General features: G+C 32.9%; 2 protein-coding genes across 2 annotated transcripts in view; one reads left to right on the forward strand and one right to left on the reverse strand.

The window, feature by feature from the left end:
- Positions 1-12,435: 12,435 nt before the first annotated feature.
- LOC111991614 (cell division protein FtsY homolog, chloroplastic) lies at positions 12,436-18,560 on the forward strand. The gene is made up of 14 exons (XM_065777490.1): positions 12,436-12,822; positions 12,928-12,980; positions 13,507-13,558; positions 13,797-13,870; positions 13,981-14,039; positions 14,722-14,758; positions 15,115-15,229; positions 15,935-16,178; positions 16,307-16,375; positions 16,471-16,553; positions 17,161-17,229; positions 17,432-17,494; positions 17,633-17,774; positions 18,188-18,560. Exons 1-13 carry the CDS (start codon positions 12,508-12,510, stop codon positions 17,744-17,746), a joined length of 1,347 nt encoding a protein of 448 aa, XP_065633562.1. The 5' UTR covers positions 12,436-12,507; the 3' UTR covers positions 17,747-17,774; positions 18,188-18,560.
- Positions 18,561-19,450: 890 nt separating this feature from the next.
- The window catches only part of LOC111991609 (uncharacterized), a 28,249-nt gene continuing 27,629 nt past the window's right edge, over positions 19,451-20,070 (reverse strand). The window contains exon 3 of the mRNA XM_065761731.1: positions 19,451-19,685. Coding sequence (XP_065617803.1) covers positions 19,542-19,685 — 144 coding nt within the window. The 3' untranslated portion in view covers positions 19,451-19,541. The remainder of the gene's footprint in view (positions 19,686-20,070) is intronic.

Genomic DNA, 20,070 nt, shown 5'->3' on the forward strand with positions numbered 1-20,070 from the left:
CTAACACGGAAGATGAGTTTCACAGCGTTTTATAGACCGCGCCTTGTGGTTGTGGCCATGTGGGTACTAGAATCTTTTACAAATACTTTTTCGGAATGATCCTATGTGCGCGCGTGGAAACTGCATCGAAAGTCAATTTTGGCGTGTGAGCTGTGGAATTTTCTAGTCCTTTGCGGAGAACAATTCCAATCCCTTTTGACTCATGTTTTCATGTGTTAAGACAATTCCAAATATTGGTATAAATTAGTAAATTATTTCCTTTCTCCTTCTAAGTTGTTACCATTATTTGCTCTCGAGTTTTGTTTGTTACGCATACTTTATTGCATACACTTTTATACAAATTTGCACTAAAATTTTAGTATAATTTTTTGCGTGTGTAAAAAGATGTATGCAAGAAGATGTGTGAAACGAATATTTTTCTTCGCTCTTTAATATCCAGATTCAAAGAACCAAACTTGAATTTTCAATAAATGATACTATAGTTTTCCTTCCAACCACTTTAGAGGAAATTTTTCTTCGATTTATTAAGTGGCGGCTTAATTTAGAATTTGCATATAGTCAACATGTTAAAAGATTTAAGTAATTACATATATATATATATATATATATATATAGGCATAGTCAACATATTAAAGGATTTAAATATATTTTTGGTCTGACGAATTTAGCTTTTAAAGTGGTTGCTTTTAGTTCCCTAAAAAATGTGGTCAAACTAAAAATTGACAAGCTATCATTACATATAGACTAAAAGCTTGATTGTAGATCACACGACATTTAAAAGTAAGTCTAAAAACACAACAAGTTTTACAATATTTTTCAAAATTGCTGAGGTGACAGTAATTCGTGATTGGTATATACTAAAATCATGTTAGTGATACTCTCATATATAAATTTTACTCAAAAAAAAAAAGAAAAAAAAGAAAACTATTACAAAATTTTATTAGGTCTATACTCTTTAGTATAATTAGTGACTATAATGATCACTTAATTAAAACTTTAGGGACTAAAATTGTTTATGAACTAAATATTAAAGACCAACAATATATTTAATAACCAACAATAATTTAAGAGTTATCTGAACAAATAGTCATTTAAACCGTTTGCATAACAGGCTCCTCGCCTCCCCCAGTTTAATTTGAAGGAAAACTAAACTTTATCGTAAAACATATCTTAACATCTATATTATTATGTCGGAAAATTTCAATTTGGATTTGATCCACTCTTCGTCACATTTTCAACATTCCTTAATGAAATAATGATATCCTTGTCCATAAAATAATCCTATCATTATATAATTGTATGTTTTTGAAGAATTGCTAAATAAACATACATTAATATAGAAGACATATTGTTGGAAAATCTGGTTTTGCATTGTATACAAAACACGCAGGGAAAGCAACAAACATGAATCTATTTCATTCATGAGAGATAATATGTAATCTTGAATTCTAGAACAAAGAATAGAAAGCATACCTTGATGCAGTGAAATTCAAAAACAAGACTTAAGAATACCTCTAATCAACATCCCAATTCCACATGGTGCTCAAGATAAGTGGTCTCTCAATCAGTCTTTATGTACATTAATTCTAAAAAAAAAAATCTTCTTTTTCTCATTGTAGAGAAAAACTATTTTCTTTTCTATTCGTCGTACGTACATTCTAACTACCTTTGTAGTTACTTTATCTAATAACTTATTAAATAAAAACTAATTATATAATTGGGTTAGCCTTTTTGGGCCTACCCAATTGAGCTTTAGTTTGTGGTTTGAGATAGAACCAAAGGGAATAAATAAGACTCTAACTCTAATGGGTTTTGGATTTATCTGCCAACTCTTGATTAGTCCAAAGTTACCATTAATTATATTTAATACTACTATATAAATATAATTGCACTCTAGGTCTTATTAATAAATTATATCCCAAGACTCTAATGATATCATTTGACCCCTCCATGAAATATCTATAGTAAACAAAGTTATAATGAACTGTCACTTTGTAAACAACTATTTTATCATTGAATATCCTGTTTAATCTTTTAGTTATTCATATTTATTGAAATCTGATTTTAATAAATATAAACTTTAGTAACTCCTTACTAAAGTAGGCGCCTTGAATAACCAATTTCCATTAAATTTATTTCAAGGGGATATTTCGTGTCTCTATAAAAAGGGATTATGAATTCCATTTTGAGAATATGTATTCCTTCAACATTATGTGTAGTTACCTAACATACTGAGGTTTTGATTGTGAATATTATATCTCACTCCTGATATATCAAAGTAACCTATATTTCATGATTGGATTCACTATCCTCTCAGGATTGAGAGTCTATGAAATTAGAAGTCGTGAGATTAATTATTCATGTAACAGTTATTGATTGAATAATTAATCTTACAGCAATCCAGTTCAATATGTCTTAACACTTAAAGACACATCAACATATCAACTAAAAGTCTCCACTTCCATGATCAAGACAAATTATCTTAGTTAATGTGTTATAGTCTTCGCAGATGAAATGTCCAATTTCATCACCGACTACGAACTACGTTTTAATTTTGCAAGGAACTTGTGATTTATATATTCTATAACTAAATCACATATAATGCATTTCAAGGACTATAATAACGTCCCATTAATTTATTTATAAATAATCTTATATAATTAAACAATTTAATTATTTATGACATTTCAATAAATTGGATTTTAGGGCATAAACCCTAACACATATATCTACTAAAGTGTTAGTTTACAACTCTCTCCAATGCATTTCATATGTGAAAATAACTATGCGGCTAGTCAATGCAAACGTGAGAATTTACAAAATAGCAGGATATCGTATGTAACTAGTCTATACTCTATAGTTTTTGGCTTTTTGCAGATTGGGAATTCTTCCCTCACTTCTTATATTCTATGTATAAAGTGTATTGTTATTTTTCATTATTTGGCGGCGCCACTTGGTGGGGGGTATGAGAGTATCTTGATTTGGTCCGAATGGTTTTAGGCTTTTAGCTCCTTATTGGAATGGAGGGCCCGCATGCAAATTTTAAAAGTCTCCCACAGTCCCACCTCTAATAGACTACCACCACCAAGTATCAACTAGTCAATCTACGAATATATCCAATTTCACAATAAATTTGAGTGTATTAGAGTATTTATATTGGTGGTCCTAAATCTATTTTAGCACCTAAAATACTAGAAAACATGCAGTATTGATGGTAAATATTTTATTTTATTTCTCTCTCTTTTCTTCACCTTAAAATAATATTTTATAAAATTACCAAGAGTACTTTTGAAAAAATAAATTTATGTACACCAATCACAAATATTATAAATTTGGGTGTGTCTCTAGATTTTTTCAGTATCAACTACTAATCCATTATCAACATAAAGAAGCTAAATAACGAGTCTAGTATACAACTTTATCCATGATTTTTTTTTTCTATAAAAAAAAAATATTAGAGAAGTGGTGAGTTGTTAGTCAATGAATCTGATGAGATCTTTGCGTGATTTGACAGACCTTGTAGGCTTGAATAGTGAAGGGCTGCTATAGGGTGGAGTGACCCTTTAAGCTTTCAAACATGTCGATTGAACTTGATATTCTAAATGGGAAATTGACACTTGGTTCCATATTGAGTTTCAAAGGCAGAAACACATTGTTGACCAACCCATTGCTCGGATTGGACTGCTTTTCGCTTGAGTGTCATTTGATTAGGCAGTTATGTACACCAATCACATATATTATAAATTTGGGTGTCTCTAGATTTTTTCAGTATCAACTACTAATCCATTATCAACATAAGGAAGCTAAATAATGAGTCTAGTATACAACTTTACCCATGATTTTTTTTTTCTATAAAAAATATATATTAGAGAAGTGGTGAGTTGTTAGTCAATGAATCTAATGAGATCTTTGCGTGATTTGACAAACCTTGTAGGCTTGAATAGTGAAGGGCTGCTATAGGGTGGAGTGACCCTTTAAGCTTTCAAACATATCAATTGAACTTGATATTCTAAATGGGAAATTAACACTTGGTTCCATATCGAGTTTCAAAGGCAGAAACACATTGTTGACCAACCCATTACTCGGATTGGACCGCCTTTCGCTTGAGTGTCATTTGATTAGGCAGTTATGTACACCAATCACAAATATTATAAATTTGTGTGTCTCTAGATTTTTTCAATATCAACTACTAATCCATTATCAACATAAAGAAGCTAAATAATGAGTCTAGTATACAACTTTATCCATGATTTTTTTTTAATAAATTCTTTTTTAGAGAAGTGGTAAGTTGTTAGTCAATGAATCTAATGAGATCTTTGCGTGATTTGACAAACCTTGTAGGCTTGAATAGTGGAGGGTGGCTAAGGGGTGGAGTGACCCTTTAAGCTTTCAAACATGTCGATTGAACTTGATATTCTAAATGGGAAACTGACACTTGGTTCCATATTGAGTTTCAAAGGCAAAAACACATTGTTGACCAACCCATTGCTCGGAATGGATTGCCTTCCGTTGAGTGTCATTTGATTAGGCAGTTTCGTTGAGTCCAAGTCCAAGTGTGGGTTGGACAATCCTAATCGAATCTATTAAAAAAATCGTGTACATCTATTCTATATTCAAGGTTAAAATTCACTTCTATTTAAATTCTTTAATTTCTTTAATTTTATTTAAATGTAAGATATCTGACATTTAAAAAGTAAATAAATGTCAAGTGTCTTACATCCCACTAAAAATAAGAGGAAATTGGAGAATTAAATAGGAGAGAATCTTATCTATGTTATCATGGTTTGCATAGTGATGTTGACAAAACAAAGAATTTCCATCGGTGTGTATATAAAGAAATGTGGTATGATCCAATTCTTTCATACAAGTCAAAACTTAAAATAAACATTATATGCATAATGTATGGGGAAAAAATTCCACATTCCACTTGCATAGTTGCAATTTATGTGAGTCACGATCTTGTCGACTTTATCCACGCAACAATTTTACTTTTTATTAGTGACCCTGACCATTACATACAATGATACAAATTACAATACACGTGACGTGAGCTCGGCCGACGTGGAGTATACGTTTCGTTGGTAGACAAATTTGACAAGGTCAGTGGTCCAATTGGTCAATTTCCCTGCTCATGCTTGCGAAGTTGCGAGTTATCATCAGCCTCACTAATTAAGCAACTTCCTCTCCTTTTTAAATATAAAGTCCATATATATAATTTTTTATTTATGAAAAAATACTAACATATATTATTGGTGCAAACACAATAATAATGAAAATAATATAAAGAAAAATTGAATAATATTTTTAAATATTATTTCTTTAAAGAAAAATTACATAATACTATTTGAATTCGCTTTCTTTAAGGAGATTTAAGCTCTCGTTTGATTAATTTTTGTAATAAGTGCAACAGTACAACATATATCACTATATCAGTAACATTTATTTGCTAATTGTTATCGTTTTTCTTCCAAAAAAAATTATCATTTATTTACTAAAAAAAAAAAATCCCTTTGGAGTTTAATGCTTCTATTTGATAAGTTACGTGCATGGACTTACTTTTTTTTTTTTTTTTTTGTTTTTTTGAGAAAGAGCATGGTTACTTAATTAGAAAACTATAAGCATAGCGTGTTATGTTAATTATAAGGCTCTACTCTATCCCTTTTTTTTTCTTTCTTTTTTTCTGTTAATAAATACTCTTTCAACAGGAGGAAAAAAGAAAAGAAAAGAAAAGAATACTAGACCAGGTAAAACCAAGAAAAATTCTTCCATCTCCAAATGTTCTATATTTGAGTGATGTGGTTTTTCTCTTAGCGGGAGAGGTTGTCTGTTATCCCAGTCTTATCTCTCTGTCAATCTTTCTAATTCTGGTTATCTAGAATACTTTGGCTTTGCCATAGCGTTATACGAAATTACCATTTAATTTCTTCATAACCATTTATATACTCAAGATTTATTTAATAAACGCATAATTTGGAATATCACATTAGACTTCAATTTCTCATTCATGTTTAATAATTTTTGACAAATGACCACATGACGTTAATTACCTCACAGATGAGAACGCACACCAACGTAGACCTGCTTCAAATAACATGTGAATCCTGCTTTAATGTTGGCTATTTAAACACTTATAAAACCAACAAAAACTATAAAGTTTCAACTTTCAACGCATAAACAAATAACCCGCAAGAGAGAGAGAGAGAGAGAGAGAGTATAGCGAAGATAGTATGGATAGTATCTTTCAAATATATGCGCTTGGCTCTCAACTTTAAGTTCCGGTTCATTTGACTGTTATTGAACCTAATGCAACTATGGGAAAGTTAGGGTGTGTTTGTTTGGAGGTGAAATAGGGTGGGTGAAAAAATTTTGAGAGAAAATGAAGAGGAAAACTTTTTTGAAATGTGTTTAGTTGGGTAAGGAAAAAGGAAATAAATAGTGGGGTCTAAATATTTTTGCCCATCAAAAAGTTTTTTCTCCAAAATGGGAGAAAACTATAGAAAGAAAATGAGTTGTTTAATAGACGAAAATGCCTATGTGCACTTGCACATGGGCAATTCGTCCATTTTTTTTTTTTTTGCCTCTTCCTTTTTTTTCTTTTCCTGCCTGTTTTCTTTTCATTTAATTTTTTTTTTAATTTCTTGTGTTGTGAGTGTGATAGTTGTTTTGTTTTTGTTTTTGTTTTATTTATTTTATGTTTAACTAGACATGATTTTTTTTGGACATGTTTTTTATTTTTTAATAATTGGTGATTGTTTTTTTTTTTTTTTTTTTTTGTTTATCACTTTTTTGTTTTAATTGGCCATCAGTTTTTAACAATGGTATATGAATAAATTTATATAAACTTATTTCTTCCATTATTCCATTTTTCCACTTTTAACCAAACAAAAATGAGAGAAATTAAATTTTTTTATTCTTTAACTTTTCCATCTTCCTATCATTTTCTATTCTTCTACTTTTCTACCATTTCAACCAAATATACCTTAGAGAAATAATGAATATAATAGTGAGAGAGAGACATTTTAAGGGATTTAATGAAAGAGAGGACTATGTTCATGTCATAATAGCATAGTAGTAATAGAATTATTTGTGGTACTACATGTATGTAATTTGAACCACATCTCTCCCTTCTTTTTCTATTTACCTATCTCTCTCTCTCTCTCTCTCTCTCTCTCTATATATATATATATATATAAATTAAAATTTTCTGTCGATCTCTAAGATTAGAGGCTCTTACCAAACCAGTGACTAGTCCTCAAAGCAAAGGCAAGTGACAGCAGCGATTTACTTACAAAGTTACAATAAAAAACGACAGCCAGACTTCAAAAGAAAATTTTATTGGTTTTGGTTGGTTGCATCATCACTTTGTCGTCATCGTAGTTACGTCAGCTCCTTGCATGCGAAACATTTTTCCATGAATTTTTGTCTGTAGTACTCTTTTCTTTTCCATGAAATGAATATTTGTCCATCAAATTGAAACTGGGTCAACTGCCAAATAATTGGCAATGCCAATAGTTTGGAAAGTGCGAAGGAAATGAAATAAAAATAATGTTTAAGAGTGTATTTTTTTGGACAAAATTTAGTTACAAAATTAGCAGTAGCCTTAGGTTATAATCTTACTCAATAAAATAAATATTACTACATATTTTGAAAATTTAACTGTTGAATTGTATAGTTTTTTATGCTATTAATACACATGTCAAATTTTGTATCAATCAGATATTATTTATTATATAATTTATATATAAGTTTATATTTTATGCATAATTTTAAACTACAAAAACTTGCAATTTAAACAATTTATTGATAACAGAGCTATTGATATTTAAATTTGTAGAAATTTTGCAAGTATGGAGGATATAAGAAGAAAATATAATCTAATGGTAAATTTGTCAAAATTCACCTCTAGTAAAAAGATATTAAGTAAGGTTGTAGTTTTAAGATACAAACAATTTTGTGGCTAAATTTTGTTTTGTTTTGTTTTGTTTTTTTTTTAATTTTCATATTTGGGAATTTAATAAATGGAATGATCAATCTTGAGCATTAATGTTTTCTATAAAAAAAAATTTAATAAAATGTAGGTGATATATTGCGTTTACCCTTGTTTGTTTGTTTTTTTATTTTTTTAATTTGAAGGTTATATCAGTAAAATAATATATATAAAATTTCATTTTCTTGTTTTATAAACTCACAAATACATTAAAAAAATATATATACCACATTTCAATTTTATCTCGAGCTCACTAATTATAATATTAATTAGAGATCAAGTTTGTAAAAAAATTAATTGGCCCGAGCTCGGTTTAGCTTAACTTGTTTCATGATTCAAGCCATTAAGCCAACACAAGCTTAAATAAACAGAATTCAATCATATAAACAATTTTTTGCTTATGCAAAAGCAATCAAGTTTTATAACAAATTGTATATAAAGAGTGTAAAATGTAAAAGCAATAGCTTCCACATTAGTACAAGATTGTAAATAAGAGGAGGTGAGACACATGCTTAGATATTTTGTAAGTTCCTTCTCATATCAAGTCCATAATATACCTTATTAACATGGTTACGTCTAGGCATGACAATGGATTAGGTTTTAGGGGGTTTTTCTATACACTAGCTCGACCATAAGGTTTGTAAGTTTTTAAATGGATTTGGAGTGGGTTTGAGTTCACATTTTAAATTTTGCTAGTGTTTGATTTTTATATCTTAAGTACCTAGATCCAACCCGATTGTGTATTTAAATTACTAAAATTTTCTTGACGCAAAAACTAGGTTTAATTTCCATGATAAAATTAATTGTGTCTCTCAGTCTCTCCTTTTAAAAAAAAAATTAAAATACAATTCAATTTAGTGCAAATGATTTTAGTAATTTTTAAATATTATTAAATAGTATTTTAGATTTTCAATTTTAGGCTAACCTTGTTCCAATCCTCATGGTAAACATATGTGTTTTGAGTTTTTAAAATATATTCATGAGATGAATTTGGTATGGAAAATTGGAAATTCCTTGAATTTAATATGTTCTGGTAAGGATTTGATATGTAAAATATTTCATGGTTTGGGTTTGGAAATTTTTTTTATTAAGAATAATTTTATATTATTCGTCCATTAAGATTTAAGGGTTGGAGATGGAAAATTACTATTAAAAATTTGGTAGTCTTGGACCAAGGTAATCTCCTTGTAAAGGGTAGTGTAATAGTTCTTTTAACGCTGAAAGATTAATTGAAAATTGCTACATATTTAAGTTGAGAGTTCGTGTACTGTGTTAATTTGAGAGTAGTGTATAGGGATTTTGAGATTGTGAAAGCGTCAAAATTTTGAGTTTGTATATTATTATTATTTTTTTGTGTGTGTAGTAAGATTAAAGTTAGTTGTGTTTATGAGGTTTGTGAGTATTTTTGTGAGAGCTTTTTAGTATACAATAATGGATTTTGGTTGGTATATATTGCCTATAATTTAAATTTTGTATCTTGCTTGGATGTTTTGGTTTCTTATTTAAGTAAATACACTTTTCTAACCCCAAATTACAAGAAATTGATATAGGAGGTGCCATTGTTACAACAAATTAGTGCTCAATGAGCAGGGGTGAAGCCATGAATTTTTGTTTGGGGGGGCCAAGTTGCGACGCTAATATATTTATCAAGACAACTTCCACACCCACACACACATATATAAACACGCGCGCCTTTTATTATATATACACACATATATATACACACTTTTTAATTTGATAAGTTATATATATACACACACCCAACCAAAAAAAAGAAAAGATCTTAGTATTTTCAATCAAAATTATTTTTGACGGTGATCTTTCATAAAATAAAATTCATTTTTTTCATTTTCATAGTCAAAATCTTAAAAAGTTTCATTTTAAACACAAATTATCAAATTTTATGCTAAAGTAAGTAAAAAATCTTTCAAATGAACTAATGAAATTTTCAAAAACATGAATGATCCAAAACTTGGAGAAATAAGTTAGGTTCTAAACATATTTAAAGCTACGTTGCTCTAACACATTATATGACAACTAAAGACACATTTCTTGTGTAGTTTTAGTGACAAAATTTTTTTAATGAGTCAATGACTTGTTAATCGTCATATAACGGGTTGAAAAATATAGATTTAAACATGTTTGATACCAAATTTTATCAAATATTTAACAGATATAAAAGCACATTTTACAATAAAAAATAGAATTGCAAAAAATAGAATTTCGAAAAATAAAGTTATATCTTTATAACTATTAGACCAATTATTTTTTTTAAGAGCATGATTGAACTAATTCAAATATTGGGGGGGGGGGCAACTCTTATTTTTTAGACTAAATTTTAAAATATAAAAATAATTGTATATTATTTTTAAAAAATTTAAAATTTTGGGGGGGCCATGGCCTGGTTCCCCCACCCTTGTACGTGCCTCCGCCCCTGTCAATGAGGTTCTTGGTATAGTTTAAAAAAAAAAAATTGGTGAATGTTTACAAAATATCTTGATTGTATTCGGCTTGTGCCTATGTTGAGTACACTAATTGTAAGGTTGGAGCTTGAGCTTATTAAAAATTCAAGTAGTTTAAGCTCAATTTGACTTCGCTTGCTTCACGAGTTAAGGTATCAAAGCTAAACAAAAACTCGAATCAAGACCACTCAGTTCCGCAACAAACTTTGTTCATGTGAAAAAAAAAAATCATAATAATTTGCATATAAAGAGCATACAATTTACAAATAATAACTCTACCTGTCAGCCCATATTAAGTTTATAATAATAAAACTTCCTAAGAGCATCCTTATCAGATGTGGCAAAAATTATGCCATTTTGCCACACTAAAACCCTACTTTATTATTTTACCACATCATTTTACAACATCGCATTTATCAGATGTTTTATACTCCAATTCTATACATTAAAATAATATTTCCTACACATTAAAATAATATATTAAATTCCTCTTCCCATCATCATCGTCCTCATCAACCACCACTGCAAACTAGAAAAACCAGAACTACAACAACAACTACAACCACAACTAGAAAAATTGTTGCGGCCATAATCACCAGAAAAACCAGAACTGCAACAACAACAACAACTACTACTACAACCACAACCAGAAAAATTGTTGCCACCACAATCACCAGAAAAAAAAAAAAAAAAAAAAAAAAAAAAAAAAAAAAAAAAAAAAAAAAAAAAAACCACCACTGGCCATCACCCCCACAGCCCACCACCACTGCCACTGTCACCGCCCATAGCCCATAGCCCACCACCACCATCAGATCAACCCAAATTGCAGCAAAAAAAAAAAAAACCACAACCAGAGAGAGGCAGAGTGAAAGGCGGATAGAGAGGAGAGGGAAGAGGGTGAGATCGACGGCGGCCTCGGGGTGAGATTGGCGAGATCGAGCGTGGCTGGAGCGTGGTGAGATCGAGCTACGCCGTTGTCGTGGGTGTGAGCGTGGGTGAGATCGTCGTCGGAGCAACGCCGTCGTGGCTGGAGCGTGGGTGAGATCGTTGTCGGAGCACGTCGTCGTCGCTGCCGGACTGGTCGAAGAGAGAGGGAACCGGAGAGTGAGATCGAAGAGAGAGGAACCAGAGAACCAGAGAGTGAGAGAGAAGAGAGACGGAACTAGAGAGTGAGAGAGAAGAGAAGAAAAAATGAAGAGAGAGGAGAGAGAAGAGTGAATAAAAAACCATTTTTATTTTTACCACATCTGACCGTACCGTTGCAAATTTGCAACTGTACTGTAGACATGTGGTATAAATTTTGAGATTTGGCACATCTCATAATGCTCCATTTTTGTGTTTGGTGTGGCAAATGTGCCAAATATTTAGCATTTGGCACATTTGCCACACCTGCTGTGGATGCTCTTAAGTCAAGTTAATGTGTGACTTGTTTATCCTCTAAGACAGTAAGACTCTAACTCTACTAATGAACTTCTTCACAAATAACATAATTTGCTTAAACTCAACTTCTTTATAAAACAATCTTCAAAACCAGGCTTAAAACGAGAATAACCAACATGTTGGTGGCCCGGTGGTAATGGCTTGGCCTACATGTCTCAAGGCATGGGTTTGAGTTTCCCCACTAGCTGTGTGACTCATAATACCATACTTATAAGTTGTTCACTTAGCTCATTAATGATTGTGATGTGAGATTTTAGTTTAAGAGCGGTTAGGGTGCTACTCTAAGAAACACAGACACTTCATTCAGGATGTCGTATTCATGTTGTATCTATATCATATCCACGTTATGCCAATGTTGTACTAGCCGTTTTTTGTTATAATTTTTCAAAAATTATTTGTGTCGCTGTGTTATACTAATGTCCGCACCTGTTTCCATATCCATGTGACCATGTCCATGCTTCGTAGGTGCTACTATAGTCGCATTTAATTAAAATGAGATGGTCCATTGAATGTAAAAGTACGAAACGGCGTCGTCTTAGATAATTTTATCTGAAATGGCAGTGTGCCCAATGAAAAAGGCTATCTCACACTCTCACAGGTTTGAGAGAGAAGGCAAAAATGGCAGCTTCCTCTGCTAACCTCTCGCTCCTCTCCAAACCTTCAACAGCTTCGTCACCACCGCACCTTCTCTTTAACCTCCCTAAGACCCTCTCCGCCAATCCCCGACCCGGAACTTCCCGGTTCAAATGCTCGGCCGGGCAGATCGGATTCTTCACCCGGCTGGGGCGTTTGATTAAAGAGAAGGCCAAGAGTGACGTGGAGAAGGTATTCTCGGGCTTCTCAAAAACCCGCGAGAATCTCGCCGTCATCGACGAGCTCCTACTCTACTGGAACCTCGCTGATACAGACAAAGTCCTCGACGAACTCGAAGAGGTTTTGTTTAGTTTAGTACTAGAATGCTCTTTATACTTTCAAGTTTATTTTTGTCATTTTTCCTTTATTTGATGAATTGAGTACTAAACTATGCATTGAATTCAGGCTTTACTAGTGTCTGATTTTGGGCCAAGGATCACCATTAAGATTGTGGAGAGGTTGCGGGAAGATATATTGTCGGGAAAGCTTAAGTCAAGNGTTTGAGAGAGAAGGCAAAAATGGCACCTTCCTCTGCTAACCTCTCGCTCCTCTCCAAACCTTCAACAGCTTCGTCACCACCACCTTCTCTTTAACCTCCCTAAGACCCTCTCCGCCAATCCCCGACCCGGACTTCCCGGTTCAAATGCTGGCCGGGCAGATCGGTTCTTCACCCGGCTGGGGCGTTTGATTAAAGAGAAGGCCAAGAGTGACGTGGAGAAGGTATTCTCGGGCTTCTCAAAAACCCGCGAGAATCTCGCCGTCATCGACGAGCTCCTGCTCTACTGGAACCTCGCTGATACAGACAAAGTCCTCGACGAACTCGAAGAGGTTTTGTTTAGTTTAGTACTAGAATGCTCTTTATACTTTTAAGTTTATTTTTGTCATTTTTCCTTTATTTGATGAATTGGGTACTAAACTATGCATTGAATTCAGGCTTTACTAGTGTCTGATTTTGGGCCAGGATCACCATTAAGATTGTGGAGAGTTGCGGGAAGATATATTGTCGGGAAAGCTTAAGTCAGGGAGTGAGATTAAGGTGTTGATACTAAGCTTTTGTTTTGTATATTTAGTATGGCATTCATTGTTCTCTGTTTGGATTTTTATGTTTTAATGTTGGGTGGTTGGTTTTGTTTACTTGGGCCGAATTGTAGCTTAATTTTTTAAATAAGCTAACTAGCTATAGACTATAGTATTAAATTGAGCTGGGTTCAGTTTATTTTCTGTACTTGGGACTTTTTGGATCATTGATGATGTGTAAATTGTGATGTTTCTAGGATGCATTGAAGAAGAGTGTGTTGGAATTGATAACTACGAGGGGTAGTAAAACCGAGCTTCAACTCGGATTCAGGTTTGCGGGTTTTGAAGCATTAGTTTTTGCCCATTGTTATGTTTTACTGGATTTGGTATTGTCATCAAGTTGGAGTTTTTATGTTGGTTTAACTTTTGTTATGGCACCAGGAAACCGGCCGTGGTTATAATTGTTGGTGTCAATGGAGGTGGCAAGACAACATCACTTGGTAAGACATGAAATTATAGCAGTTACAAGTTCTTTGCGGATCTTCAAGATTAAACCCCATTTGTTTTGATGAAATTTATTTCCCAAGAAGGTTTTAATAATATAGATCAGCTCATTGAAGGTGGTAGAGAGAATCAGTTTATATAATTTTTTATATTAGTTTCCTAGTTTATATGAATTCGGCTGAGGCATCACTAATATATATTTACTAAAAATCTATGCTACTTAATAGGTTTTTTGTTTCCTTGAAAAGATTCCAAATTATTTTTTTTGCTGAACTACATTTGTGGGGGTCTATTATAGTTGATTGATCCTTTATCAATTACAACACGGAAAAATTCTCATGAAGTTAATAGACTAGAGTAAAAATCTATGCTACTTAAAATGAATTCGGCTGAGGCATCACTAATATATATTTAGTAAAAATCTATGCTACTTAATAGGTTTTTTGTTTCCTTGAAAAGATTCCAAATTATTTTTCTGCTGAACTACATTTGTGGGGGTCTATTATGGTTGATTGATCCTTTATCAATTACAACTTGGAAAAATTTCATCAAGTTAATAGACTAGAGTAAAGTTGACATATAGATCATTTTATTATTAAAAGGAATTCTTCAAATTTTAAATGAAATTCCAGAGTATGGCAAGCAATAAATTGATATTCTGATAAACTGCTTTTGCAGGAAAACTGGCCTATAGACTGAAAAACGAAGGGGCAAGGTAAGATTATTACTTGAGTATTGCTTTTCCTTCAATGAAATATAATGAGTTGAGTGCATTACAAAGAATAGAAGAGACGCCTGGATTTTTGTGTTCATTTGAGAATCTGAACTGGACTTAGTAAGATACCTTAGTTGTTTTGGCATGTGATATGATTACAAAGACAAGTAGTTGATTGTAAAAGGAAAAAATATGAATAATATTTTGTGTTTTAATTTTATGTTGTTAATCCTTCAGAGCATATTTCGTCACATAATAATATTGTTGTTTGTTAATTTTAATGTTTTCTGGTCATAGGCTATTTTGGGGTTGGGTTCTTGTTAAATAACTTAATATCTGGAGTTGTTCATGTTAAGATATGGAAAATTGAATACAAAGTATATGGTGTATGTTCAAAATAAAGAGTGTCATTCCTCAGGTGCTTTCACTGGTGTCCACAAGTTCAATCTTGGTTTAAATAACCTTTTATTGGTAGGTGATTTATGTTTCTCTAACAAATAGGCAAAAATACAAATTACCTCCATTACTATGAGGTATTGAGGTTGCTATCATTTTGCTCCCTCGACTTTCAAAACCTGCAATTTACATTGATGCCGATGTGACCCTTCTGTCAAGAATCACTAAATTTGAGCCGTTAAACTCGAATGTATCAATACAATTTTGTTTTCGACATAAATAGAAAAGAAAAGGTTAAAAGTAAAATAAATATAAAAATTCTAAATTAATCAATTTTTTTTTTTTTTTTAAAATCCCACCATGATTGCCATTAACACTTAGAAGGCTAGAACACCCAAACCCAAAAAAAAAAAAAAAAAAATTGTCTCTACCATGCTTCGGCAGCAATATACCCTCAAGCCACAACACCTTCCACTACCAACTGTTATGCTTCTTCACCAAAAAATCCCCAAAATATCCAATCAAGGCAAACCATCCCTATAACCCAAAAATACCCAGCTCCATTACACACCATGATGATTCTCCCATCACCTAATTAGCAGCAATGGCCAGACCCACACCTAAACCCACTTACAACTGCTGCACCTGTGTAGGGGTCAAGATCTTTCAGAAATACTATAAATGTCTGATACTTGAGCAATCTCATTTGGGATGGACAATTTTCTGTACAAATACAAAATTAGACGCCAATATTATTGATCTTATTCTAGATGAAGCTAATATTCTCCATATTTAAATAATTTGACTTATTTTTGCTTATTCTCCTTTGCATTTCTAATATTTGCTGAGTGGGGCATGCCTTATTCACAAGTTGGTCTTCATTCCATTTTAAAAATATTTCAGATACTGATGGCAGCAGGTGATACTTTTAGAGCAGCTGCTAGTGATCAGCTGGAGATATGGGCTGAGAGGACTGGGTGTGAGATTGTGGTGGCTGAAAAAGATAAGGCTAAAGCATCATCAGGTAGACAACTAAATTATAATAGTACAATGAATTCATTTTGCATATTGTTTCCATTGTTTTTGTCTGTAAAAGTTTTATTTGTTATGTTATATTTACTAATTCATGATATTAAAGTGCTCTCTTAATAGTTCTTTCACAAGCTGTGAAAAGAGGGAAAGAACAAGGTTTTGATGTAGTTTTATGTGACACATCTGGACGTGAGTACCCTGGACTTTCATGCTTAGCTTTTAGTATACTTTAATGTGCCTCTTTGTGGATTAAATTTCAGTACATTGTAATTTTATGTTGTCAGGTCTCCACACTAATTTCAGCCTGATGGAAGAGTTGATTGCCTGTAAAAAGGCTGTGGGGAAAATTGTTCCAGGTGCACCAAATGTAAGCTGAAAGTGTGGCACCTTATCCTTATTTGTACAATTGAAGCATTATATGTTTAATTGTGTAAGAACCTTGTAGCATGCCTGAGAAATTGGGGGTGGGGATCTGTGATGTGATGCTAAAGTATGACTTCATGTCTGTCTGTTGCTTTGTCCCTAGTTGCCAATAAACAAGTGGTAACATAAATTAAAAATTATTTTCCTTCCTTTCTTTCTTTCTGTGAAAGCTAATATTATTTGCTGCGGTTGTGTACCGTTTTGGTATCCTCTTTTTGAAAACAAATTTGTTACTCATCCAAAAAAAGAAAGAAAAAGTTATTTCTTATGTGCTCCTGTATGCTGGTTCCATCCAGCTTTTGTGGTCATGTATGTAAAGATTTCCTAAGTGAAAAATATAACATGTAAGGTGGATGCCTAATAATATTACGACTGCAGTTATTCCATCTCCAATAGCCATCTCTCATGGTCTCTTTGATGGCTCTTGTTGTTATGGAGAATGGCTTACATAAATTTTAGCCTTCATACTGGATCATATGACTGGAGACTCGTTGTTAAACAATAGTTGTTGGTCTTTAAGACTGTCTAAGATTATCCCATTATATGTGCAGGAGATCCTGCTAGTTTTGGATGGGACAACTGGTTTGAACATGCTACCACAAGCAAGAGAGTTCAATGAAGTAATATTTCCTTCTTTGCCTTCCACATTAACATATTTGGGTACTAATTATTATTATTATTATTATTGTCAATCAAACAAAAAGATTTTGATATAATGGTTGCTGGACTGGTTTTTATTATGCAATACAACTAAAGCTGAGAAAAAAAAAAGGCTCCCTTCAAGTTTCCCTGGAAATTTTTGACTTGGAACTTTTGATACAGGTGGTTGGAATTACGGGATTGATTTTGACAAAACTTGATGGTTCTGCCAGAGGTGGCTGTGTGGTATGTTTTAATGTTCATCTGAACCATAATTTTGTATGGTCTCATAACTTTTTACTTTCTGGCTTCCCCATTTTTGTCCCTATTTCTTTTATATATTAATATCCAAGGTGGTCGCGTAACTGTAATCGCTTTTCGCAGGTCAGTGTGGTTGATGAGCTTGGCATCCCTGTAAAGTTTGTGGGTGTTGGAGAAGGTGTTGAAGACCTTCAACCCTTTGATGCGGAGGCCTTTGTTAATGCCATATTTTCATAAAGCGTAAAAAGTGGCCAGCAAATTAACTGTTAGTTTTCTGATTTCAGATGATAGTGACATTTTAGATCCTTTAATTCTTTTGTTTGACTCGTATTTGTTGAGATGAAAAGTAGGCGGCCATGGAACTCACTTCCACTAAATATATATATCTTTTTCATATCATATGTTATAGTAGAACCTAACTCAGCTCTGAATTAGTCGCCACCACCATCCCACACACAGGATGCCACCCTGACTGGTGTCATAATTCACCCATAGGAGTTTTGGAATTTTATCTTGAATCACTAGTGCCTATCTGATACCAGTGTAATGGTTTAGAAATGGTGAAACCTAATAAATAGTATACTGCAAATCTCTCCTAAGACCAGTTACAAATCAATTGAATTTTCTTCATGACACGCTAAATTGGTGTCTTTGTGTTGTCTGCCTTCTCTTTTGTAGGGTTTTTCTCTTCACAATTCAGCAGCAGCGCTCAGCATAATAGCAAGACGCTATAATGAAAGCAAGCAAAGCAATAGAAGATAAAAGAGAGCCCGAAGTAAAGAGGTTAACCTTGAGGCCACTCTTTTAAAGACGCATTATTATACTAAAGTGTGAAGAAGTTACCTGGGGCTGCGGAGTAAAATAGCTGTTGTTGAGACTCTGCACACAATTCTTTTCTGCTTTTTGTGGCTGACAGTGGTGACAATTTGGTGTGTGTGAGAGAACAGAGAATCTCTAGTTGATCACTAGTTTAACTTATTTTTTCCCATGTAAAAAAAAGAGTAAAAATAGTACTACTGATAATGTGAAATTCATGCATCATTGTTTCTAATTTCTAGCCCATGACGGATCCAGCATTATTGTGGCTTTTAATGTGGTGTTAAACGACCCATGTATTTATGTTCTTACGTATTTTTTGGTGCATTATTAGTTAGCTTTGACCAATTGGGAATCCATTAGGTTTAAAGCAAGCAAACCATGCCCACAGAACTCGGTCTTTCACAAAAGGGTTATGGCTTTTTACTAAAGCTGAAAGCTTATCTTCAAAAAGGTTAATTTTTTGTTGCTTATTTGGTAGAAGTCGAGACAAAAAGTTAGAAGCTATGACACAAGTATCATCACCTTAACTCCACCCCAAAGAAAATCACGTTTCACCCAGGTAGTCCTTACACACAACTTGTACTGGTGTCCAAGCTTTTCAGTTAAAACTAGTGCCAATGAATGAGAAAGAACTCATAGCAGGTTTTCACAACAAACAACCCAAAGACCAAAGAAAAAACAAACCACAAAAACAATACAGAGGTGTATAAGAGCTGTGTTTAAAAAGCGTACATACAATTCAACGAATGACAATCGTAAATGTATTGCCCCCATACTTAACAAACCCCACATTCCCGCCTTCTTTTTCTTTTTTCTTCTCTAATTCTGAGTTCCAACAAGAAGTAAATACAATCGGTAAATATCAAGATAACATCATGATCACTTTATTCCTCCTCTTTTACCAAACCTTATAAATTCACCCTAAGCTTTGGTAGAGTACAATAATTTCTTAGTCTCCTTAAAATATGAAATTAATACAGCTATATAGTTATTTCCACCATGTCTCACTCTCAGCACACATTGCATAACTTCCAATATCACCCATGCATCTGTCAACGCTATTTCAGCAATGAGCATATTTAATTAGATGGCAAAAGTATCTATTTTTCAATATGTTGAACCAATGTAAAATTTTATTGGGTTTTTACCAAACTCATCAGAGGGTAGAGATTCAAACTGAGATACCCAAATTCAAATTTGTTGAACCACAACTTCATAACTTGGCAACAGGCATGTTAAAGAATGTAGAGCGAGCAGTATAGGCTAACTTCCCAGTTCTCTTGACCTTGAACTCCATTGCTACTACAGTAAAATTTCTTCCACTCCTCACTACAGAGCAATCAACTATCACCTCTGTCTGCATGCAGAAAACAGTTCCATCTCACAGGAGATTAGTAAAAGGTAAAAGAGAAAAATTGTAGCAATGTGAAAGCAGTAAAAAGATAGATCACCATCATAAGGCATGCGTATGCACATGCTACGAAACATTCAAAAGCAATATATATCATTGGTAACAAGTTAGCATAACTTGACTTTAGCCTAGAATTGTCTTCTGTGAAACTGTGACCCGGTTAATGGCTTAATGCCAGTAAGATGAGATCACATTATTATATATTTGAAACATTAAAATGTATGTTGAAAGCCCAACAAATAGTTGATGACAAGTACAACTCAAGACTCAATGTGTAATTATCATCCTCTTGGCCTCATGTTTGAGATGCAGGGTCTTCAAGCAAACCTAA

The sequence above is a fragment of the Quercus suber genome, unplaced genomic scaffold (genome assembly GCF_002906115.3).
Source record: "Quercus suber isolate HL8 unplaced genomic scaffold, Cork oak 2.0 scaffold_2, whole genome shotgun sequence".
Classification (NCBI taxonomy): Eukaryota; Viridiplantae; Streptophyta; class Magnoliopsida; order Fagales; family Fagaceae; genus Quercus; species Quercus suber.